A 25905-nucleotide genomic window follows, 5' to 3' on the forward strand; every position below is an offset into this window, starting at 1 on the left:
GCAAGGGCAAGTAGCTCCTCTAGAGAAGGAAATGGCAACCCACTCCAGTGTTCTTGCCTGGAGAATCCCATGGACAGAGGAGCCTGGCAGGCTACAGTCCATGGGGTCGCAAAGAGTCGGACACAACTTGGCAACTAAACAACAATCACAACTAGCTCCTTACAAAGTGATCAGGGGAATCAAAACCTTTTCACGGGGTCAAGGAAGCTCTAGGCAGACATGTCCTCCAACCAAATGGGCTGCTCTACAAACCCATCCCAAGATGGCATCACTCTCCTAAAGTAAGCACTTAGAGTCTTTCTGCAGCTGCTGATTTTGCTCTTTACCACTCTTCATTTGAACTTGGAGGAATAAAAGAGTACCCAGAAGCCAGTGTCCCTCTAGAGTGAATGTTTCGTGTATCCTTTCATTTTCAAAAAGAGCCCTTGAAGATGTGTCTACTAAACGTGAACTTTCTAAAAATAAATGCCAAGTGGTTATAAATGATCACTTGGACCCAGAAAATCCCAATAATATCCAGGGTCGCGTAAAGCTAAAAACATTCTGGCCTGCAAAACGGTTCTGTCGTTTCGCTTCAAGTCTCCTTTGTTTCAAGTGTCTGGAACTGAGCCTATGGAATTTCTAGAACAGGACTTCTCGATCTGGGCTGCACACTGGAATCTCCTAGGAAAACATCATTGCCTGGGTGTGGAATCCCAAACTCGAAAGATGCTGATAGAGCCCCAGGATCTGTAAACTAAGGCCTGAGGGCCAGATCCTTTTGTTTTAGTAAACAAAGTTCTACTGGGACACAGCCAAGCTCATTCATTCGTGTATTGTCTATTCTTTTCATGTTACAACAGCAGAGTTGAGTACACGCAACTTTGCCTACAAAGCTGAAAATATTTACTATATCTTTACAGGAAAGTCTGCCAACCATGAAATACAAATTTCTTCTAACCAGAGCAGTGGTTCTTAACAAGAGACATACACCAGAATCATCTAGAAAATACGTTCAAAATACCAGCCTGAACTTCACCCCTGGAAATCTTCCCAGGTGGCACTAGCGAAACCCACTTGCCAATGCAGGAGACATAAGAGAAGCTGGTTCAATCCCTGGGTCGGGAAGATCCCCTGGAGGAGGGCATGGCAACCCACTCCAGTATTCTTACCTGGAAAATCCCATGGACAGAGGGGCCTGGTGGGTTACGGTCCACAGGGTCACAAAGAGTCGGAAAGGACTGAAATGACTTAGCACGCATGCAAGAGACAGGCCAGAATCATCTAGAAAATCTGTTCAAAACACCAGGCTGAACTTCACCCTGGAAATCTAGATTTAAGATCTGAGGGTGAAACACAGGCATTTAGATTTTGTAACAGCAGGTTCTTAAACACAGCTCTAAGAAACACTGAGAAGACATTAAAGCATCAATAGGCCTCAATGAACTAAAATCCTCAGGGATGGGGGAGACCTGGTATCATCCAGTATTGTATATCTCCTGGCAGCTGAGATGTTCGTGCTCCTAAGGTTCACTGCCAGAGGTCAGGCCCCACACTGGGTGTTTTTAAAGTGCATTAGTAGAAAATCAAATTGAACGGGATCTCTCTGCTTTCAAATTCCCAAATAAATCTAACTGCACTAAGTGGAATTTCTTTTCCTCAAGGCTGTGTTCTGAGGCTTCCCCAATATTTTGTAACAGAAGAACTTTCCTTCAAATTCAATTAAATTTCCTTCCATAACTCACCACAGGCCTATCTGGGGAGAAAAGGAAACAGAATAACAAAGGGGTTACTGGAAACAGACCAGAAACAGAGTATCTAAAACATGCTTGTGGAAGGAGACCAGAGATGTGCATGGTAATCCAGGCTCAAAAGGTGAGCCCCATTCTAATCAAACGGAAAACATTTAAGGAAACACTTGCTGTACTGACTATGGGTAGAATACCATGCCGTGGGGATCAGAAGGTAAGTCAAGCACAGGTACTGTCCCCAAGTGACCAAGTGTGTGCATGCATGTGTGCTCAGTTGCTTCAGTTGTGTCTGACTCTTTGCAACCCCATGGACTGTAGCCCGCCAGGATCCTCTGTCCATGGGATTTCCCAGGCAAGAATACTGGAGTGGGTTGCCATTTCTTCCTCCAGGGGATCTTCCTGACCCAGAGATTGAACCCACATCTCCTGTGTCTTCTGTATTGCAGATGGATTCAGTTCAGTTCAGTCGCTCAGTTGTGTCCAGCTCTTTGCAACCCCATGAATCGCAGCACGCCAGGCCTCCCTGTCCATCACCAACTCCCGGAGTTCACCCAAACTCATGTCCATCGAGTCGGTGATGCCATCCAGCCATCTCATCCTCTGTCGTCCCCTTCTCCTCCTGCCCCCAATCCCTCCCAGAATCAGAGTCTTTTCCAGTGAGTCAACTTTTTGCATGAGGTGGCCAAAGTACTGGAGTTTCAGCTTTAGCATCAGTCCTTCCAAAGAACACCCAGGACTGATCTCCTTTAGAATGGACTGGTTAGATCTTCTTGCAGTCCAAGGGACTCTCAAGAGTCTTCTCCAACACCACAGTTCAAAAGCACCAATTCTTTGGCGCTCAGCTTTCTTCACAGTCCAACTCTCACATCCATACATGGCCACTGGAAAAACCATAGCCTTGACTAGATGGACCTTTGTTGGCAAAGTAAGCAGATGGATTACTTCTCTTTAGATAAATCAGTACCTTTTTGTGATCCTTTTAATGAGATTAAATGAACAGAAATCTGGCCAACCTTTATTATAGGGAGTCAGTAACTTCAAATATCCCCAAAGTAACCTTGAATCTGTGAGATCCATCACCTGCGTTTGGAAATTCTTAACTGAAGTATTTTACACCAATAATATGAGACACAGCCTGAAGGATGCGTAAGTTCCCCATTGTGAATGATTCCCATTTAAAAGGAGCACCTTGTACAAGACACAACCCTGCATATTAACCATCTAACACGTTTGTGATTTTGCTTGTTTATATGTTAAATATGTTACTTTATGAGTTGCCCACACCCTACCCCCAACTAAAATATAAGTTGTATAAGCTGTAGGACAGCTGGGAAATTTATTTCACTGCTAAGTCCCCTGCAGCCAGAACAGTGTCAGACACATAGTAGGTGCTCACCAAACACGTGCAGAATCAGGGATTACGTAGGCAGAGCACCTCTCCACCCCAAAGCCTGCTTCCGCACACCAGGCCACTCTCTTCCCTGAGCACTTTTCTGGCTGCAGCAGCTCCTTGGCCCCCTGCAGGCCAGGTCCGGAGAGTTAATGCCCCAGAGGCAGCCCTCCCGACCCAGCAGGTGACTGAAGTTCTCCATTCAGCTGGGGGAATGCTGAGCAAGTTCTCTGCTGTCTCCCAGAGCTGCCAAGAGGGCTACAGCTCCAGGAACTACCGCAGGACCAAGCTTGCTAAGGCAACTTCAAAAAGGCCCCCTTCAGTCTCAGACTCACTCCCTTACTGATGCTTCTTGGGGTGACTTCCCAAACGAACTGCTTGCATTCAGTCCCTTTCTCAAAGTCCCTTCATGGAGAATCAAGACAGACGGCAGGCAGCTGACTGTCACTGAAGTTTTCTGAGCAAACTGGAGACAGACAATCCAAATGGCTTAGTCCCCTTCATCAGGCAGTGCCTTTGCAAAGCACAGACAGGATTAGAGGTTGAAGGGGCAGGGGGGTGAAGAGTCCAAACGCAACACACCCACAAGGCACCACCAAGCTCCCGTAAGAATGATTTGAACTTGGACATAGCCATGTGTGTAGAAGAAGGAAAGGAATATAGAGAACATTTTTACTGAAGTTAAACCAAGTGAGAAATTACTTGCCTTTTATTATATCTCCAGCTACTGGATCCTCTGGACTTGGAGTAGAAATAGGAAGGATGGGAATTCCTAGAAAAATAGTTTATTGAAAAATACAGAGAAAAATTAAGGACACAGCATAGTAAAACAGTAAATGCAGTAACTAGGAAGATGCCCACTCCAATGTAGTGAAAGCAGTGTGTGAAAACCAACTGGGGGAAAAAAAAAAAAAAGGAAATATTGCTACACTTAAAAATGTAGCATCTAGAACCAGGAAGGTCAGACATGAGTGTGATGTGCATACTAACGAACAGAAATGGATATTCTGTGCTCACAATGGCTAAGTCCCAGTCAACTAGGGCTGAACTGGACTTCTTTACTATCTTTTTAAAAACTTAATTAACTAACTTTGGCTGCACTGGGTTTTCATTGCTGTGCATGGGTTTCTCATTGCAGTGGCTTCTCTTGTTGCAAAGCATGGGCTCTAGGCTTGTGGGCTTCATAGTTGTATTGCACGGGCCGAGCTGCCCCAAGGCACGTGGAATCTTCCTGGAGCAGGAATCGAACCTGTGTCCTCTGCACTAGCAGATGGATTCTTAACCACTGGGCCACCAGACAAGTCCCTTTAGTATCTTCTTTTGTTCTTTAATGTAAAATTGAGACTAGTTTTAAAAAAATGCTTCCTTACAAGTTTTTACTCTAAAACTTTGCTTATGAAAATACAATTTCTGCTCAGCTTCTCTCCAATAATTAAGGATTCTAAATTGACTAAGTCCTGATTCAGTGTTACTATGTTTGGGCTTAAAAGTCAGCTCCTTTAACTCTAAGATGGTTATATAATTTGTCCTCCAAAATGGGACACCTGACAGTGGAAGTGGATCCTCATTGAACAGTGACCCTGAAACTAGTGAACTTAGTTTTGGCCAACCCAATACAGCCTTCCTGGCCCTATTTCTGTCCCCCTCTCTTTCCCCGCCCCACCCGCCACGCCCTCAGGGGTCGATGCACAAAGCCCAGGTAAGCGCCAAGAAGCCAGGCCTCCCCTTCTACCACCAGGACTTACTGGAGCAAACTGGGAAATGATAGTAGCCGGCCGCACACTCCTCACAGTGGTCTCCGCGGAAGTTGGGCCTGCAGGTGCAGCGGCCGGAGCCCTGCTCACAGTCCTCCGCATGCTCCGGGTGGCAGCTGCAGGCTAAGAGAAACCCCAGTTTCAGAGGGTCCGTCCTTCATTGCACCTCTTAAGGCCAATATTTCCTAATGTCCTTATTACTGGGTTGGTTGAAAAGGTCATTTGGGTATTTTCATAAGGTGCTACGAAAAAACCCAAACTAACTTTTTGGCCAATCCAGTCCTTCATCACTGATCCACGTGTGTTCCTGAAAGGCCATTGCTTTCCACTTCATACCTGGTGGATGGTTTGCAGTGACCCAACCCCGTGGCCCTCAGAAATAGGCTTTAATGAGCAGTTACACTTGGAAGTCCTCCAGGATGTGGTTTATGATGTGAGCACCACCCAGCCACCATGCAAGAGGCAAAAGGCACTGTCCCCCCATTGGAGGGGCTGGGTGGGCAGAGCCTCTCCTGGCTATGAGCCAGATGCCAATGTCCAGAGTGCTCCTCGTTACACAGCTGTATTGTGGACATGAGTGTGAGATGCCTAGACACTGATATATAATCCGTGGACAGCACAGCAACATCATGTCCATAATCCAAATGTTAGAATCAAATGATAAGACTTACTGAAGGCAGTTTTTCTGACCTACATGATGGTCAGGTTTGCACTCCAGAGGGACAGACTTGGGCTGTAAAATGCTTGGTAACGCCCTCACTTCCCCTGACCTGGCCAAAGTCCTCACCTTGGGCAACGAAAATACCATCACAGCTCAGCTGAGTCCCTGTGCAGTGAGGACCCAGGAGGCTGCAGAAGTCATGAGCACCAAGCATCCCCCAAGCCTGGCCTCTCCTGAGGTCCTTTGTTTAATTTGTTATTATTCATGTGTCCAGTGGATTCTTAATGCTATGCCTCTAATACCTCCAGGAGACCATCTCAGCGACAAAGAAAGAAACTAGAGAAGTGATGGAAAACTGAGGTTCCTAATAAGGCAAGACTATATTCACAATGTCCCGTTTTCCTTAGCCAAGGCCTCTTTTTTGTGAACACAAGAAAAATGATGGTCATACTTCATGGGATGATGTGGAAGATCGAGGGAAAACAGAGACCCACTTTTAACAACGATGATGCCCTCAAACCTTAGTGATACAATGAATGAATCTGGGGGGAAGGTGGGCATGGAAGTCAACTTCAGGAATGGAATTGTTTTCTAACTGCAATAGCCAGAGAACATAAAGGAGTAAAATAACTTTCACATGCTGAATAAAGTCCATAATCTGCTCTATGGCTGATGATTGCACAGGAGGAAAAAGTGGTGTTTTTCTGCACAATGGAAGCGGTAGGTTACAGCGGCACTGACAGATATGAGCAATATCCTAGCCTACTAGTTAGTGGTTCTGTCACCTGGGCCAAAATACTCAACTACTAAGACCCTTCGATTTCTCTACATCTAAAAAGGAGACTAATAATACATTAACTTTGTTGTGAGAAAAGAAATTTGTGAAATTATTCAGGCATTGCCTTGTATATAGCAAGGGCTCAATGAATCATAACTATTTTGAATATTATGACTATTCGTAAATCCTTATGAAATCATTGCTATGTGTCTTATGCTAATTCTGATGAAATCTGAAATTACTGGAGATCACAGAAACATGCCAAAACAACAGAAAACATTTGTTGCAGGCCTAGTATGGGACAGGCCCAAGTCTCAGTATTCTCCCAGGTAGTTTTTTTGGTGTGTTTCTTTTCAAAAAGAAATTATTTTATTCTTACTATTGTTATTTAATTTATTTTGTGTGCGTGTGGCCATGCTACGTGGCATGCAGGATCATAGTTCCCTGACCAGGGATCAAATCCATGATCCCTGCACTGGAAGCATAGTCTTAATCGCTGGACTGCCATTGGTTTTGATGACAATTCACTTAATCTTAGAGACTAGATTATCATTTCCATTTATATAGAAGAAATCTGATTCTCAGAGAGACATGTAACTGAGGTCACACAGTAAGGAGTAGAACCAATAATATGAAGAGAGAGAGAAAACAAAAGGAATTATTAGCCAATCCTAATTTAGCCCAATGATCTCCCTGAAGTCTAGTTCAGTTCAGTTCAGTTCAGTTGCTCAGTCGTGTCCAACTCTTTGCGACCCCATGAATCACAGCACGCCAGGCCTCCCTGTCCATCACCAACTCCTGGAGTTCACCCAGACTCACGTCCATCGAGTCAGTGATGCCATCCAGCCATCTCATCCTCTGTCGTCCTCTTCTCCTCCTGCCCCCAATCCCTCCCAGCATCAGAGTCTTTTACAATAAGTCAACTCTTCGCATGAGGTGGCCAAAGTCTAAGACACACCAAATTGGAATGAAACTTACGAATGCAGCCATCGGGGGCATGGACCGGAATGCCATAAGGGCGGTAATAGCCCTTAGCACACTTCTCACAGTTTACACCGGCTGTGTTATGCTAGAAAGAAACAAAAGGAACTTAGAGGGAAGAATATAGGAGAAGCCCTTATTTTGTGCTATTCATCCTGAGAAATAATTCTGTCATACACAACTGTAATGTTAAAATCACTGAAGAAAAAAAAAAGCACAGATCTTGACCTTGAGTCTCCAAGATTTATCATAGGACACTGGCTTGAACTTGGCTCTGGAATTTTTTCCCATTGGAAGAGGAAATGAGACCACGAACTGAACAGGCCAAGTTTTCCTCGCTACCTCTTACTGAAGCACCTGATATCTGAGTGAGCAAAAACTCCAGATGGCCACTCTTCCAAGCTTCATTTGACAGTGATGAATGGATAATAGATCACCTTTAGGTTTAACCCTGGGAATAAAGGGCCATGTGTGTATTTTTATCTTCTTCAGTTTTGAAAGAAACTGCACCTACAACTCCTCTCGTCATTTCAAAATTTTATCTTTGCTTTACTCTAAAACCATTTCCCAAACATTTCTGCTCTGAGAATGGAAAATGTAGGCATGTGTCTCACACACAGAGCTCATTTTAAAGTACAATACAAGGCAGCCTTTTATATTTCACAGCTAATCCTTGTAATTGCCAGAAAATCAAATTACCCAACATGCACCATCAATTTCCAAGAACTATAAAGGATGGATCTAGGTCAATTCTGCTCCCCCTCTCCCAATTTGGAAACAATCAGAAGGACAATATTCTTTCGTTAATGAAAGGAAAGGCAATAGGAAATTAAAAAAAAAAAAACAAATATAACACTGATTCAAAAGGAGTCTGCATAGAACACAGAGAAAACAAGGACCCTTTCTGGATCCTCTCCCCTTCAACATGATTTTATTAATTACAGACTTTTATTTACTACCACTTCTTGTCCTGTGGGCTAAAATCTGAATTCACTTTAACACTGAGGTCAAAACCACATTGGCCACATCTTTGACTTCATTTACATGCATAAACATCTTGGACAAATAGGAAACAGCTGTGGTCCACCCTCTCTTCCAGCAAATGCCAATGACCCCTCAACTCCATTATTGGCCACTATGGCTTCTGACAGAGCACATCAGGTTGAACTTGGGTCCCAGTTTTTTTCTGATGACTGATGACGCTAAGCCCTTTGTATGCTTATTGGCCACTCATATACCCAGTTTCATGAAGTGTTTATTGTATGCTTGTTGACCATTCATACATCCACTTTCTGTGAAGTGGATATTCAAACCATTTGCAATTGTATTAGGTTATTTGTCTTTTTATTACTGAGTTGTGGGAGTTCTTTATACATCCTGGATACCAACCAATCATCAGATTGATGTTTTGGGAATATTTTCTCCCCATTCATGGCTTGCCTATTCATTTTCTGCAGTGCCTTTTGTGAGCAGAAGTTTTTCATTTTGATGAAGTCTAATTTGTCTATTTTTCATAGTTATTGTTTTCGGTGACCTAAGGAAACTTTGCTCATCCTCTGAATCATAAGGATTATCTCCTATATTTTTCTCTAAAGCTTAAAGTTTTAACTTTATTTTGGGTCTGATCCACATCAATTTAGTTTTTTATGTATGTTTGAGATGAATGGTCAAAGTTAACTTTTCCCCATATAAAATTCAGTTACTCCAGAACCATTTGTTGAAAAGGACTTTCTCTTCTCTCTCCACCTCCTGCCATTAGATTGCCTCGGTACTTTTATCAAAAATAAAATGTCCACTGTGGACATAAAATGATCCAAGTCTGGGTCTGCTTCTGTGCTTCCTGTTGTGCAATGCTGATCTGTTCTTCCAGCCTTATGTCAGTAGCAGTGTTTCGATTACTGTAGCTCTACAGTTAATCTTGAAGTATGATAAGTTCTTCAATTTTATTTAGTTTCTTCAAGACAACTTTGAATATGCTAGGTCATTTATATAACCATATAAATTTTAATCCACATGTCAACGTCTTTATAAAAAATAAAAAAGAACTTCCATTATCTCTGTACAGCAATTTGGGGAAAACTGACATCTTAATACTACTGAGTCTTCTAATCCATAAATACATTACATTTTTCTATTTTATTTAGTTTTTTCTAGATATCTCTCAGCAAAGCTTTTTAGCTTTAACAGAGAGGTCTTACATGTCTTTCGCTAAATTTGTTCCTAAGCATTTTATGTTTTATATACTATTTTTCATCAAATTTTAACTTCATTTTCCTAGTGTTTGCTACTAGTATATATAAATACAACTAGTTTTTCTATATTATCATTGTACCCTACAATATTACTGAATTCGCTTATTAGTTCTGGTAATTGTCTTGTATACTTCTTAGGCCTTTTTACATAAACAATAATGTCATCTCCAAACAGAAACAGTTCTACTAGTTCTACTTCTTCCTTTCTGACCTTAATACTTTTTTTCCCCTTGTCTATGCAATGGTTGCGTCCTCCAGGACACTGTAACAAGAATCCTTTCTTGTTCTCCAGTCTTTAGAAGGAAAGAGTTCAGTACTTCATCACTAACATGACGTCCATTATAGGGTTTTCATAAATATCCTTCAACAAAGTTCAGTCTAGTGTACCTGCAGCTTTTATGTGCACGCAAATCACCTGAAGGTCCTGTGATACATAGCTTTAACAAGATCCTGGGGTCTTTCATTTAGTCACAAACCCACGCAAATCACCTGAAGGTCCTGTGATACATAGCTTTAACAAGATCCTGGGGTCTTTCACTTAGTACAAAACCCAGCAATCAACCTGAAGGTCCTGTAATACATAGCTTTAACAAGATCCTGGGGTCTTTCACTTAGTCACAAAACCCACGCAAATCACCTGAAGGTCCTGTGATACATAGCTTTAACAAGATCCTGGGGTCTTTCACTTAGTCACAAAACCTAATGATTCATAACAAACCTATGGTGCATATTTACTTGTATTTAATTAACTGTGATGACAGATGATATAAAATGTGTGGAGAGGGAGACATGCAGAGAGTGGTGGGTCTCTCTGAGGGTGTGTATCCCTGGTTCCATACAAATAGGCACTTCATGTACAGTGCCTCTTTAATGGCAACATTAACAAAATATCATTCTAAAAGCAAACAAGACAGAATATAGACTAAATTCATGAACATTTTACACAATTTTTAATGAATATCTTGAGGCAGATATACATATACCCTCCTCTGCTATATACACCTCTTAGCTAAATTCCAGTCAACCCAATCATTCTACAGAAGGGATGAAGAATCAGTTCTTCTTTGGTTTCAATGTCAATGGCAGACATCATTGACTGATCGTGACATACTTCCTCCAGACTCAGAATTCATTTGAAAACGGGATTTAAAGTCAACATGGAAACTATATGAATTTATCCTATCTTAAAGCCTTTCTACTATAACATGGATAGCAGTCAAGATGAGAGGAATTCTCCCCTCCAATCAGGCAAAGACCCAAAAATCTAATCAACAGAGTTTGGGCAAATATACCTCAGTCCATTTTCCCTACAATCTCTAAATTACATCCAGCTAAGCAGGCTTTCTATGTACAAAAGTGGAGAAGGGTGTCAGAAAATCCTTTCAATTGCATATTACTTTCCTCACATCATTTTATTTATTTTTATTTTTAAAATTTCTAATAAATGTCCTTAAAAATATTTTTATATATTATTTATTTATTTATTTTTGGCTATGCTGGGTCTCTGTTGCTGCATGGGCTTTCTTCTAGTTGCAGTAAGCCAGAGCTACACTCCCGTTGTGGTGTGCAGGCTTCTCACTGCAGGGGCTTCTCTTGTGGAGTATGGACTCTAGGGCACACGAGCATCAGTAGTTGCAACTCCCAGGCTCTACAGCACAGGCTCTACAGTTGTGGTACACAGGCTTAATTGCTCTGTGGCATATGCATTATCTTTCTGGACTAGGGATCAAACCCACATCTCCTGCACTGGCAGGCGGATTCTTTACCACTGAGCCACCAGGGAAGCTGGTGATATTGTTTTAGAGTAGGGCTTCCTGAATGTTCATTTCCTAGGCTGACTTAAATAGTGCCTTACCTGACAGTTAATGCAGACCCCTCCACCTGCATAGAGGCCTTGGATATTCAAGCTTGCCTGCTGCCTCTCAACATCCGGATCATAGTAACAGTCAGTGGAGTGTCCATGGCAGTTGCATGCTGAGGAAAGAGCATTCTAAGTTAGTACTGCATCGTGACTATGAGACCCTCAGTAAATCCCCGCACCCCCTACCCCTAGAGGATTACTGCTCACTGAACTACAAGAAAGTCCATTCTGGAACACCATGGATACCCTCAGTGGAAAATTCTAGAGACTTTTACACAAAGATCAGCCTACAACCATATGCAATTTATACCTTCTTTTGATATTAATTGGGAGAAAGTTTCTCTTTTCAAAAAAATAAGATATGTAATTACAACAAATTAAGATAAATCAACATGCCAAGGAGATCAAACCAGTCAATCCTAAAGGAAATCAACCCTGAATATTCATTGGAAGGACTGGTGCTGAAGCTGAAGCTCCAATACTCTGGCTACCTGATGCAAAGAGCCGACTCACTGGAAAAGACCCTGATGCTGGGAAAGATCGAAGGCAGGCGGAGAAGGGGATGACAGAGGAGATGGTTGGATGGCATTACCGACTCAATGACACGAGTTTGAGCAAACTCTGGGAGACAGTGAAGGACAGGGAAGCCTGGCATGCTGCAGCTCATGGGGTCACAAAGGCTGAACACCAACAACAACCTGCCAATTAAGCTGCACAAAGTGAATATTACTACTGCTCCTACTGCCAAGAATAACTGAGCTCCCGGTACACTACGGAAAGCATTACATGCATTACCTTATTTTATATGCATAATAACTTTCTAGGGGAGGTATGATGATGTCCATAGCCCAGATGGGGACGCTGAGGCTTAGAGAGGTTAAGGGAAGTGTTCACTCACAGAGTTCACAAGTCAGACAAGCAGAATCCTGACTTGTCTTTCTGTGACTCCAAAACCTATTCTCTCAGTCAACATTCTAAGCCTTTCATCTCAGCTTTATCTGTAATAGTGATCAAATGGAAGTAATCTTGACATCTAACCATAGGGAAATGGCTAAGCAAACAACAGTATATTTGCTTGACTGAGTTCTATGAAGTCAAGCACTGCTCAGGTTTTGTTTGTAATAGAGCATGGTGCCCTGCACACAGTAAGGACTCAACAAAACAAACACTTTTTAGATACACTTGAATCAAGAATGACTATACCATGAGCCATCAAAAAGGATGTCAAAGAGTTTTTAATGATATGGGAAAATATTTTTAAATACTAAGTGAAAAAGATCCAGATATCCAAAAAAATAATAAAGCTGAGAATACCAAGTATTGGCAACCAAGTATTGGCAGGGATGTGGGGATAGAAGTACCTCTAAAAAAAAAAAAAAATCCAGATATAAAATTATATAAAATAATATACTCTTGAGCATTTAATGTATGAAAAAACACTAGAATACCTGACAAAATATTAATAGTGGATCTCTTAGGGTAATAAAAGTATTAATGATTTTACTTTAAGAAATAATTTCCAAATTATTTACAATTAACATATGATACTTATAAAATTAGAAAACAGAGTTTAAACCCATTTAGGATTTTCATCATTGCCAAGATGAAAAAGATTTAACACAAGTAAAATTCTTCTTATTTCTTAGGTAGAATCCATATTCACTACATTCTACCTAGATCAAATTTTCTATCTTTCCAGGAATTTGTATATTTTAATCAAGTTCTCAGATAAATCTATTAGGGAAGAAGATTGAGTTAGAATTCCAAATTAACCTGTTTTTTTAAGTCTCTATTGAATATGTTACAGCACTGCTTCTGTTTTATGTTTTGGTTTTTTTGGCCCTGAGGAATGTGGATCTTAGCTCCCCAACCAGGAATCCAACTCACAGCCCCCTGCATTGGAAGGTGAAATTTTAACCACTGGACCATCAGGCAAGTCCCCAGTTAATCCTGTTTTTAAGAGCTTGAACATTTTCTTATTTTCATTTCCTTAATGGTGCCATGATTTTTTTAGGCATTTCTATTTACTACATCAGTTATTTCTTCAGAAGTCTTTATTTTGAATTGCAGTAACTCACATGGAGTTTAGACAGCATCTAACAAATATCTTACTAGGTCTGATTTCCACATGCAGCCTGTAATTTTTAACCATTTTGGCAAAAAAAGTGTAAGAAAGTTAAAAACTTATGAAAGGAAATTATTTAAAAGTCATCACACATGTTGGAGTAAGCATGTGACCGAGGAGTTCCATCAGTCTGGAAAACAAATCATATGACCAATGTTGGAGTTTATGTGATAACATTTACTCAATCAAACTATTTTAAACCAGCATCTGAAAGTGTTGGAAGAAACAACCCCTGATTATTACGTTTCCCTCTTTTTGGCCCTATTATCTAGGAATAAGAAGTAGGGGATTCAATGAAAAGGAACCCGTTAGCTTGACTATCAAGTGAGAATGGCCATCTAGGTAACACCCTGGACCTAGAGATCACCTGAGCATTCACCCAGACAGCATCCATACCTTCCAACAAGGCTAGGATCTCTCAAAGCTCGCTTGGAACTTCTCACCAGAAATGGATTCTAAGTAATTCTGCTAGTTACAGAAATCACAGTCTTATTTCTTAACAGTTATAAGAATTTTTTGGCCAAAATGCTTTCTTACCCATCTAGTTAAAACAACAACAAAAAAGTGAAAATGTCAGTCACTCAGTCGTGTCCAACTCTTTGAGAGCCCATGGACTATAGCCCACCAGGCTCCTCTGTCCATGGAATTCTCCAGGCAAGAATACTGGATTGGGTTCCCATTTCCTTCTCCAGGGGATCTTCCTGAATCAGGGATCAAACCTGGGTCTCCTGCATTGCAGGCAGATTCTTTACTGTCTGAGCCACCATGGAAGCCCAACAAACCTGGATCCAAGCACCTTTTGGTCATTTCATAAAAGCAAATTCATCTGCAAATGCTAAGAATATTCAGGAAAAAATAAGCCACAATCTCCAAAGTCAATAACGACAAGTTAAAAAACGTTTCTAGCAAATGGAATAAATATGTGAATTTCTAAGAAGATGGGTTTAAAAGAAAATCTTTAGTTGGCTGTCATAGGGCTTGTTTGCTAAAATAACACTTTTTTTTTTTTTGGTTTATATTGTGCCCATAATTAAAAGCAGCCTCTCGCCTTTCTTCCTTCATTCTCTGGTCCCCTCCACCCTACATCCCCCTCAGTCCTATTCCCTCGGTGCTTCCAGTTCTCTGTTTAGACATCAATCTCACCACCTTCTCTGGATGTCTGTCCTCAGAAAAAAACTCAGGATTCCAATCCAGTATCACATCCTAAGAAACTGTAAGGGTTTTAAATTTAATAATGACTACATCGCATTTTAGATTGCTAAAGAGAGGCCAATTGTCAAAGCACTCTGCCCAATCTTTGCACACAGTGAATGTTTAATATATATATTAATGGTCATTATTGCTGCTATTTTTGTTCACATATTTCTATCTGAATTTAGAGTGGGGCACTTCTACCTCCAGTCGGTGAGTTACTCGTTGGGATGGATAGTTCTGACTCTAGAGACTGACATGATCCTGCCCTGTTCACGAGCACAGGAAAAACACTGCCCTCAGTCCTTAGGCAGGCTTCCCAGGGGCACTAGAGGTAAAGAACCCGCCTGCCAGTGCAGGAGACATGAGACGTGGGTTCGATCCCTGGGTTGGGAAGATTCCCTGGAGGAGGGCATGGCAACCCACTCCAATATTCTTGCCTGGGAAATCCCATGAACAGAGAAGCCTGGCAGGCTACAGTCCATAAGGTCACGCAGAGTCGGACACAACTGAAGCAACTGAGCACACATGCATTCAGTCCTCAGGCAGAAATGAGGGAGGGGGCTCATGGGCGGGGCCTTGCGTCCCAGGGTCCCTCCTCCAGGGCTCACCTTCACACTCATTGCTCTGCTTCCCCGTGGCAGGCCGCCAGCGCCTCTGATTGTACCCCATGCAACAGCGATCACACGTGTCCCCGCAAGTATTGTGCTGGCATTCACACCGAAACCTGGGCATATAACAAAGCAGATCTATTACTGAAAAGTTGTTTTTTTTAAACTGAAGATCAGCTGCTCCCGTGTGAAAAACTGAGTCATCATGGTCACCTATGGTACCACTGCGTGACTATGAGAACAAAGCACTCTGCATATGTTATTTCAAGTCCCTCCATCCTGCTTATTAACTCCACTTTACATGTGGTGACACTAAGATCCAGAGATATTTAAATATTTGCCAAAACTCAGGAGATGGTCAACAGAGAGCCAGATTTCAAACTGAAGTTTGTCTGATTCCAAACTCACAGATCTTCTCTACCACCTTATATAACGATAAATCGACACAGGAGCAAGTGCTGAGGGTATTGAGGTGTGCGGAGTATCAACATCTTCACAAAAATCTAGAGTCACCTGTGAGATGGGTCAGATTTCTTACTTTCAGCCTGGTGTCTGGCCAGAGGTACAAAGAATCCAAGAGACAGTCACTCACAGCATCTCAGAGGACCCTGTTTGAAGGGTCCAGCTCCAAAAAGCAGCTCCATCACTGGGCCAAAGCTCGGATTACTCAGCAAGGCAATGGGGTAAACACAAAAAATCTACTTTCAAAGAACTACTTTGAAACTTAACTATCGCTAAGTCGTGTCTGACTCTTTGTGACTCCATAGACTGCAGCATTCCAGGCTTTTCTGTACTCCACTATCTCCCGGAGTTTGCTCAAATTCACGTCCATTGAGTCGCTGATGCCATCCAACCATCTCACCCTCTGTCACCCTCTTCTTCTCGTGCCCTCAATCTTTCCCAGCATCAGGGTATTTTCCAGTGACTCAGCTCTTCGCATCAGGTGGCCAAACTACTGGAGCTTCAGTTTCAGCATCAGTCCTTCTGAAGGAGGAAACAGACGGAACAGGCTCCATCTTGAAAGCAGGACTCCACCTTGGGCCAGACTGTGGACTTTGAGCTACATGCCCAGTATCTGTGGAAATGACATACCAATTGGAAAACCAGACCCCTCCGGATGGAAGAGCACCAGGGCTCATACCTAGACACTCCATCGCCTAAAAGAATGCCCTAATTATCTGTGTAACTGAATAGAATCATAAATTCTATTAAGCTTATTGGGGTATGACCACAGGCATACTGATAGTTGTCCACTGTTAACTACCTAGGCTTAAGGCATACAAATCATGGGTTTAAGGCATACGAATCACGTGTTTAAGGCAAACAAATCATGGGTTAACTTTGATTGTATCTTTCCTTTGTTCAGTCTAGTTTCAGAGAATTTGGGGAGGTGGGTTTGAGCACATACACTTAGGGTATATAAGGTTTCACAGAAACTGATCAGGGTCCTTGGCTAAGAGGAGACTCTGCCTTGGGCCCCCCGGTGTAATAAACTGCACTCCACTATCTGCATTGTCCTTCTGAGTGAGTTTGTTTCCCAGAACTTGTGGCTACAATACTTTCAATGAATATTCAGGGTTGAATTGACTGGTTTGCTCTCCTTGCAGTCCAAGGGACTCTCAAGAGTCTTCTCCAGCACCACAATTTGAAAGCATCAGTTCTTTGGTGCTCAGACTTCTTTATGACACAACTTTCACATTCATCCATGATTACTGGAAAAACCATAGCTTTGACTATACGAAACTTTGTTGGCAAAGGGATGTGTTGTCTGCTTTTTTTTTTTAATGACTCTGCTTTTTCATACGCTGTCTAGGTTTGTCATAGCTTTTCCACTATAGATGTACCTTAAAATGTTTCTAGGCTTAAATGAAATAACTATAGTCATGGCACTGAATTAGAACTCCAAGCTCTGAGCTTCCATTCATCTGTGCTTGAAAGAGGATTCAAAACAGAGTCTAAGAAAACTCTTGGCTGTGCCCATGGGGATCCCATTAATCCTTCCCAGGGAAGATGGGAAGGTTACTCTCCTAAGAAAAGGCATCATCCCTCTCCCAACTCAGCTGCCTGTTAAAGCAGATGGACACAGATTTAACTGGCAGCACAGAACAGCTGGAGTTCAAATGGGTTTTGGTCAGAGATGCACTTTCAGCTCATTGCCAATGAGGTATTTGCTTAAGCTGAACTGAACAAATATTTAGGGAAAACTGCTTAAAGAACATACAGTCTTAAAAAAAAAAAAAAAAGAACATACAGTCTTATTATTCTTTTTTTTTTTTTTCTTTTTCTGGTATTGTGGAGTCCAACTACTCTCTCTCTTTTTTAAAAAAAAATACTTATTTATTTTTGGCAGCAGTGGGTCTTCATTGCCGTGTGCAGGCTTTTCTCTAGTGCTGGCGAGCGGGGGCTACTCTCCATTGCAGTGCTCAGGCTTCTCATTGCAGTGGCTTCTCTTATTGAAGCTCCCAGGCTCTAGAGTGCAGGCTCAGCAGCCGAGATGCACAGGCTTAGTTGCTCCTCGGCACGTGGAATCTTCCCTGAGCAGGGATCAAACCTGTGTCCCCTGCATTGGCAGGTGGATTCTTTACCATTGGACGACCAGCAAAGTGCCCAACTACTCTTATAGGGAGATCCATATTGAGTACAGAAAAAGAAAAGAGAGCGGGAAACCTTTCTGAATCATATTGCCACCCCCAAATAACTGCTTTTGCTGATGCTCTCTCAGCCCAGGCTGATGACTGGTGTAGAAAATTTATCCCTGTGCCTGATGGAAGGATGTTACTGAATATGTTGTTGACTGGAGAATCCTCTTCATGACCACTCCATCCACCTCCAGGTAGACGTCTCATCTGGCCCCGGTGTCAACATTCACCTTCTCCTATACAACTGATCCTTTTTAGATTATGATCATAGTGAAATATGAAACTCAGCAGGGTTCCCTTTTTGAGTTGACTGCTAGGAAGCTCAGAATTAAACCCATGACCCTTCCACATTTCTGGACATCAAAGTCAGCCTTGTACCCACGCTTGATTAAAGTCCTCTTTTGCCTTGCCACAGGTTCTACTTGATTGCTGATTGCCCAGCCGTGGCTCCCTCCATTAGGTCATTGAATCACCCTGAACATAAGACTTTTTTTCTATTCATAGAGGCCTCCGTGAATCACCTGTGCAGGTCAGCCTGTTGGGCAGAAGCCAACCAGCAGACGGGGAGGCAAGGCAGTTGTGCTAATGTAGACCAGTGGCACTCAGCCTTTCACTGAGGTATGGAGAGATATTTTGTGACACACGCCGGGAGCAATTCAACGCTGAGTACAGAACCCCCGCAGGTCTGCCAAGACCACAGAGCCAGCAGCTCTTCCAAACGGGAAGCTCAGCCTCTCTCCAATGACTTCTCCTCCTCTCCTCTCCCACAGGGCACCACTTTATCTCAGGCTCAGAGACCTACAGTGAACTCTTTTCTCCTTTTCTTCCAACTCCGGACTTCTCTGACTCGGCTTCTAGTGCCTGAGGGCCCAACTGTTCAGGAGGTTACATGGCAGGCATATTTAATCATTAATAAGCAAGCCCTTACTGATTAAGGACTGGTCGGTTGATAGATTCACAGTGCTATCTCATAGAGTACCACCTGATCCCTGAAAGGGGGCTGACAGCATTAGAGATTGTTTCAAGTTGGGCAGAGGGCATCACCAACTTACCATGTACACTGGTAGCTGGCACCTCTGCCCAAACCTGTAGCTAGGCCTTAGCATTGTGTAGCCATGCACAAACTTGAACTTGACTAACAGTAAAATGTATCCCTGGTAAATGCTGCTACGGGGAATTGAACACTTTAAAACACTGAGAGACAAACATTACTATATCTAGCATCTGGTCATTTCCGGCCCTTCAGAGTATCCTTCTAGAAGTGATAATGTGAATGCATACAATTGCAGAGAGACACGGGTTCGATCTCTTGGTTGGGAAGATCCCCTGGAGGAGGAAATGGCAACCCACTCCAGGCTTCTTGCCTGAAAAATCCCATGGACAGAGGAGCTGGGTGGGCTACAGTCCATGGGGTCACAAAGAGTTGGACACGACTGGGCACACCTGGCCACACTTACATACATACTGCAGAGCAGCACACACAACACAACATACATACAACTGCAGAACACAATATTAGAGATACACGCATCTTGTTATATGTGAAATACACCCAGAGTTACACTGACGTTCATAGCAGAATTATTCACGACAGATAAAAGGTGGCAGTGACCTGTGTCCATCAACAGATGAACGGGTAAGCAAAAGGCAGTGTATACATAACGAAATACTATTCAGTCTTAACAAGGAAGGAAATTCTGACACATGCTATGAGGACATCATACTATGTGAAATAAACCAGTCACAAAAAGACAATATTGTGTCTTCTTTGAGACACTCAGAGTAGACAAATTCATAGAGACAGGAAGTAGAATGGCGTTGCCAGGGGCCGTGAGAGGAGAGAATGCAGAGTTGTGTAGTGTGTAAAGAGCCTCAGTTCTGCAAGGTGAAAAGAGCTCTGGAGGTTGGCTGCACAACTACGAATGCGTTGAACACCAGTGAACTTAAACCTCCCCCCCACTTAAGGACGGTCAAGATGGTAAACTTTCCATGTATTGTACCACAGTTTCAAAGATGAAAAAGGATTTGAAAACATACACCAGGGATGCCAAACATTTCTCCTGCCAATTGTACTCAATTGTCTGTGGCTGCCTGGGGCACCGTCTGGAGCGGGGGTGGGAAAGGGGGTGTTGGGATGGAGGAGAGGAGACACACACATCATCTTCGTGTTGAGGTTGAAACATTCCTATTGAGGGAAGGAACTTAGAAGTATTTAATAGGATGCCAACACCACTGAAACAATTAGACAGTCATAGAAAGCTAAAAAAATCTATACAAGGTACTCACAGTTTTTCCGGATTGTTTGCATTGCACACTTCAGCATGGCCGTTGCAAACACACCGCCCACCGATGCTGATATCCTTTATGCTGTAATAATACTATAGAGCAGAAAACACAACATGTCAGTTTTACTAAGCCCTGACATAGACTTTACTAATCTTTAACGCACACCTGTACTGACCCTCTTCCCTTCCATCCTGTCTCCTAAGCCTCCCTCAGCACAAAAGGGAGCCACATTTGGATGTAACTTTTCTTACAAAAAAATACATTCCCCAATCAAATGTAATAGCACCCTGCTGAATCTGTCCATTTAAAAAAATAAAATACCCCGGCGGTCCAGTGCTTAAGACTCCGTGCAGCCAATCAGGGGACGTGGGTTCAATCCCTGGTCGTGGAACTAAGATCTCACATGCCATGTGGTCAAAAGACAAATAAAAATAGATAAATAAAATGGTACAGCTGTCATGACTAATGAGCTATACTTGTTACATTATAAAAAGTAATTGGGACTTCCCTGGCAGTCCAGTGGTTCAGACTCCGCCTTCCAATGCAGGGGACGTGGGTTCAATCCCAGGTTGGGGAACTAAGATCCCACGTGCCACATGGTCAAAAGACAAAAAAATTAAATGAAAAAAAATGGTATAGTTGTCGTGACTAATGATCAAAACTTGTTACATTATTAAAAAAATAATTGGGACTTCCCTGGTGGTCCAGTGGTTAAGTCGTCACCTTCCAATGCAGGGGGCACAGGTTTGATCCCTGATTGGGGAGCTAAGATTCCACATGCTTCACCACCGAAAAGCCAAAACATAAAACAGAAACAATACTGTAACAAATTTAGTAAAGACTTTAAAAATAGTCCACATTAAAAAAAAAAAAACCTTTAAAAATAAAACTAAACTTTAAAAAGTTTTTAATTAAATGCTTTAAATGCATGAAGAGAAATTACCTTAGAAAAGAAGCACACCCTATAGCCTTTGGGAAAGGGATTGCCTGCTTCCTAGCTTCTCTCTCTTTTTTTAATATAAAGCTGAGTCCCATATAGTGCACAATATACTTGCACATTATCTATTTACCAAAAACATAATTTTGTATCAAACATCTGCCACCAACTGTATGCAGGTTCCAGGAAAGGAGAACAATATTCATCAAGATGGATTAGATACAGCGCTGAGACTGGCAAGGCCCACCAGCAGCTGTGGACGTCCGCTTGCCTACGGCAGGGTGAATAAAGCCACAGGTGGAGGTTCAAGCTCCAAAAGGCCAGATAGCTACAGACCCAGCTGAGGCTCATCCCCTAAACCAGTCCAGCCATGTGGGTGGCCATCTCATGGACAGGGCATATCTCCAGCATGGTGGGGGTCTCTCCACTTGTGACAATGGGTGGCATCAACTGCCAGCTCCCTTCCTTCCCTTGGCTGAAGATGCACAGGATTCAGTAAGGAATTCAGGGGTCGGGGGTATAAATAATCTTTCTCACTGAGGTGATGTCACCAGCGAGGATATCTGTTAGGAAGTCTTTGAACTCACAAGGACAAGAGGGGCTTTGTATCTGTTGGCTGTCGCTGAGGTTAGTCATCCTAAACCTCCCCACTCACTCCAAGCTGGGGCTCTGTTCCCACCTCCTCACTAAAAGCTGTGAGGTGTCTTAGCTTCCTGGCCATGTCTTACTTAATCTGAAGACATTAACAGCCCCTCTTGTCAATACAGATAAATGCAGCATTGGCGAGCTTTCTGAGACAAGTGCACACTCAGAAGCTTTCACCACAGAAGTTTCTCTCTGCACATGGGTTAGGGCAGCAGTGGCAAGAGGGAAGCCCGCCATCTGCCTTCACTCAGCTGCATACGTGATGCGTGTAACAGGACAGCTGGTGTTCTGGGCTCCTCGACTTAAAGAACAACCTAGACTGGGGGAGGGGGTTATATACGCCGTGCGCGCCATAAGAAATTACTTGTAGGTTCATTTGTACCATTCTTCTAGGTTCCACATACATGTGTTAATATACAATATTTGTTTTTCTCTTTCTGACTTACTTCACCCTGTATGACAAAGTCTAGACCCACCCACGTCTCTACAAATGACCCAATTTTGTTCCTTTTAATGGCTAATACTCCATTGTATACATGTACCACATCTTCTTTATCCATTCATCTGCCCATGGACTTTTGGAATAGAGACTCCAATGTGGACACAGTGTGGGAACGGGAGGGTGGGAAGAATTTGGAGAGTAGGACTGACATATATACACTGCTGCTGTTAAGTCGCGTCAGTTGTGTCCGACTCTGTGCGACCCCATAGACGGCAGCCCACCAGGCTCCCCGGTCCCTGGGATTCTCCAGGCAAGAACACTGGAATGGGTTGCCATTTCCTTCTCCAATGCATGAAAGTGAAAAGTGAAAGTGAAGTCGCTCAGTCATGTCCAACCCTCAGCAACCCCTCAGCCGCCCACCAGGCTCCTCTGTCCATGGGATTTTCCAGGCAAGAGTACTGGAGTGGGGTGCCATCGCCTTCTCCGGATATATACACTACCAGGTGTAAAACAGATAGGTGGTGGGAAGCTGCTGTATACTAGGGAACTCAACTTAGAGCCCTGTGATGACCTAGAGGGGTGGGATGGGGGGGTGGGAGGGAGGTCCCAGAGGAAGGGGATATATGTATACATACAGCTGATTCACTTCATTGTACAGCAGAAACCAAGACAACACGGTAAACCAATTACACTCCAATTAAAAATTACTTAATAGAGAAGACTACATTCATCTAAGTGAAAAGAAATCTACATACATAGGAGTATCCTTACTCCTCAAAAAGACCCTCAAAAAGACCAAAAAAAAAAAAATGTGCTGAGGACATCTGTGGTGAGGCTCCAAATGTAGAGGAATGGAAACACTCTGGCTACAGTTGATCAGAAAGGCCCGGATTCCCTTGTAAATTCCACCCTCGGATCCAGTTGTAGTTCCCACATACAGCAGCTCAGAGACAGCTAAGGGGGCTGAAATTGTAGCAAACAGGCCACCCACACTCCAGAGGACTAGCCTTTTCGGAAAACTCAAAACGGTAGCGAAATTTGAGTTTTCTCTCTCCCTTCCTTTCCCAGCTCTCTGACTTACCTACATAAGAAGCCGGACTCTATAACATAGAGCTGGCATCTTCCATTCACCCTCCCAAGTCCAGCATGCACCCCTCTCCATTCTGCCCTTTGCCCAGGGGCTGAACTTTACGGGATGATAAGGGTCTCTTTTCCTTCGGCCTCCTGCTAGATTTGACCACTGGGAGGCCCGGGGAGGGGATCAGAGGACGGGAGGAGAATGAACTAGGGGTATTGATTCTGGGGATACCCTCTGTGCCCAGGAGTCAGGGGACTCTCCTGACACTGAGAGTGAGGGATGGCCACCTAACACTGGCAGGAAGTACCGATGTTCACCAATGCCTGTACCCCTTGCTTTTCTCCACTGCATTACCCAGCCTCCTGCATGTCCAAGGGTCCCACAACCAGTTCCTGCCAATGGCAGTGAGCTGTGTGGTTAGGAGACTCACCCTCCCTATGCTCTCTCTCTTTTCCCTCATCAGCTGACCAGGTGCAGGGAATGCAAGGACCACCTGGGGTCTGACATCCTAGGATGGCTGTGGCTCTTCATAGAAACTGACCCCATATCAGACCGTGACATGAGCAAAAACTAAACCTTTATTGTATTCATTTCTGGTACTTGGGGACTATTTGTTGTAACAGCAGACTAATACCAGGATGGCTGTCATCTTTGCCTTTCATCTTCTTTGAATATGATGATTTGTCTTTAACAGCCAAACTTCTAAACTACATCTCATATTTCAGACAAGAACAACTCCTACGCCTCTGACACTACTGGCTGTAAAGTTTACTTAAAAGCACAGATGTAGAGAACAAACACACGAACATCCAAGGGGGAAGGGGAGGTGGGATGAATCGGGAGATTGGGATTGACATATACATACTACTAGGTAACTATGAGCGGAGAAGGCAATGGCACCCCACTCCAGTACTCTTGCCTGGAAAATCCCATGGACAGAGGAGCCTGGTAGGCTGCAGTCCACGGGGTCGCTAAGAGTCCAGCACGACTGAGCGACTTCACTTTCACTTTTCACTTTCATGCATTGGAGAAGGCAATGGCAACCCACCCCAGTATTCTTGCCTGGAGAATCCCAGGGACAGGGGAGCCTGGTGGGCTGCCGTCGGTGGGGTCGCACAGAGTCGGACACGACTGAAGTGACTTAGCAGCAGCAGCAGCAGGTAACTATGAGAACTACTGTAGCACGCAGGGAACATGACTCAATGCTCTGTGATGACCTAAATAGGAAGGAAATCTAAAAAGCAGGGGATTATGTACATATAAAACTGATCCACTTGGCTGCACAGCAGAAACTAACACAACATTCTAAAGCAACTAAACTCCAATTTGAAAAAAAAAAAAAAAAAAACGGCTTACTTGAAAGAGTTGGAGGCAATGAATTCAACAAAGTACCAAAAGCTGCTGTCCTGGCACTGAAGAGCACTACTCACCCGCCGGGTGACGGTTGGATCTCTCTGCGCTTTGGAGATGAGGTGTCCAAGAAGGGTGTTGGTTCGGAGAAAACGCAGGCGGATGTTTGTGGCCTTGGTGAATTCCCTCAGGGCGTGGGAGAAAGTAAAGTTTTTTGCACCTGGTCGACCATTTATCAGGGACACCACAACCTAAAAGGCCCACCACACACACACATAGAGAAAAAAAGTCCTTTTAGCAAAGGCTTCCCAGGTGGCGCTAGTGGTAAAGAACCTGCCTGCCAATGCAGGAGATGTAAGAGATTGCAGGTTCAATCCCTGGGTCGGGAAGATCCCCTGGAGGAGGGCATGGCAACCCTCTCTAGTATTCTTGCCTAGAGAATCCCAGGGACAGAGGAGCCTGGCGGGCTACAGTCCACCAAGAGTCAGACCTGACTAAAGTGATTTAGCACACACACAACTAAAGTTCCAAAACTCTTGGTTTCTTTGAGTCATTTGATGTTTCAAAGCCTGGGCTCTTGGGTTCTGTAAATCATTTCCTTTCACAAACCCTTTGCTGTATCCATGTTGTGGAGCTATAAACACTATGAGATGTTGGAAGTATAATGTTTAAATCTATGAAAATAAGGAAACAATTTTTGTCAAGCTGCATCAAAGAAAGGAAGCTAAAAACCTAAATGAGGTTGAAAAAAGGAAGTCTCTGGATATAAACAGTGAATGGGGACAAAGAAATCTATTCAAAACCCAGGTTTTGCTTTTATTTTTTTTTATCTTTAAATTTATTTATGTATGACTGCTCTGCTTCTTTGTTGCTGCCCATGGGCTTTCTCTAGTTGCGGTGAGCGGGGGCTGTTCTCCAGCTGTGGTGGGAGGGCTTCTCGACGCAGTGGCTTCTCTTGTTGCAATGCACATGCTCTGCAGTGTGGGCTCAGGAGTTGCAGCACACAGGCTTAGTTGGCCTGGGGCATGTGAAATCTTCCCAGACCAGAGATCACACCCATGTCCCCTGCATTGGCAAGTGAATTCTTTACCACTGGACCACCCAAGTTTTGTTTTAAAGCTTGAGGAGATGAAATCCAAGTCTCATTTATTAAGACATGAACCACTGACCCATCACTGGAAGATACTGTATACA

General features: G+C 43.3%; 1 protein-coding gene across 3 annotated transcripts in view; it reads right to left on the reverse strand.

Moving 5' to 3' along the window:
* LAMA3 (laminin subunit alpha 3) overlaps positions 1–25905 on the reverse strand; it is a 260515-nt gene that overhangs the window by 169707 nt on the left and 64903 nt on the right. For 2 of the 3 annotated variants that reach the window (XM_024984437.2, XM_059881027.1), the window contains exons 5-11: positions 24792–24962; positions 20260–20351; positions 15335–15450; positions 11402–11520; positions 7292–7382; positions 4866–4997; positions 3827–3892 (exon numbers count right to left, since the gene is read on the reverse strand). In XM_024984437.2, the coding sequence (XP_024840205.1) occupies positions 3827–3892; positions 4866–4997; positions 7292–7382; positions 11402–11520; positions 15335–15450; positions 20260–20351; positions 24792–24962 (787 nt within the window). Of the gene's footprint in view, positions 1–3826; positions 3893–4865; positions 4998–7291; positions 7383–11401; positions 11521–15334; positions 15451–20259; positions 20352–20580; positions 20965–24791; positions 24963–25905 lie in introns of those variants that run through there. The other variant, XM_059881028.1, reaches the window with a different exon arrangement.

This window comes from Bos taurus, chromosome 24, assembly GCF_002263795.3.
Source record: "Bos taurus isolate L1 Dominette 01449 registration number 42190680 breed Hereford chromosome 24, ARS-UCD2.0, whole genome shotgun sequence".
Classification (NCBI taxonomy): Eukaryota; Metazoa; Chordata; class Mammalia; order Artiodactyla; family Bovidae; genus Bos; species Bos taurus.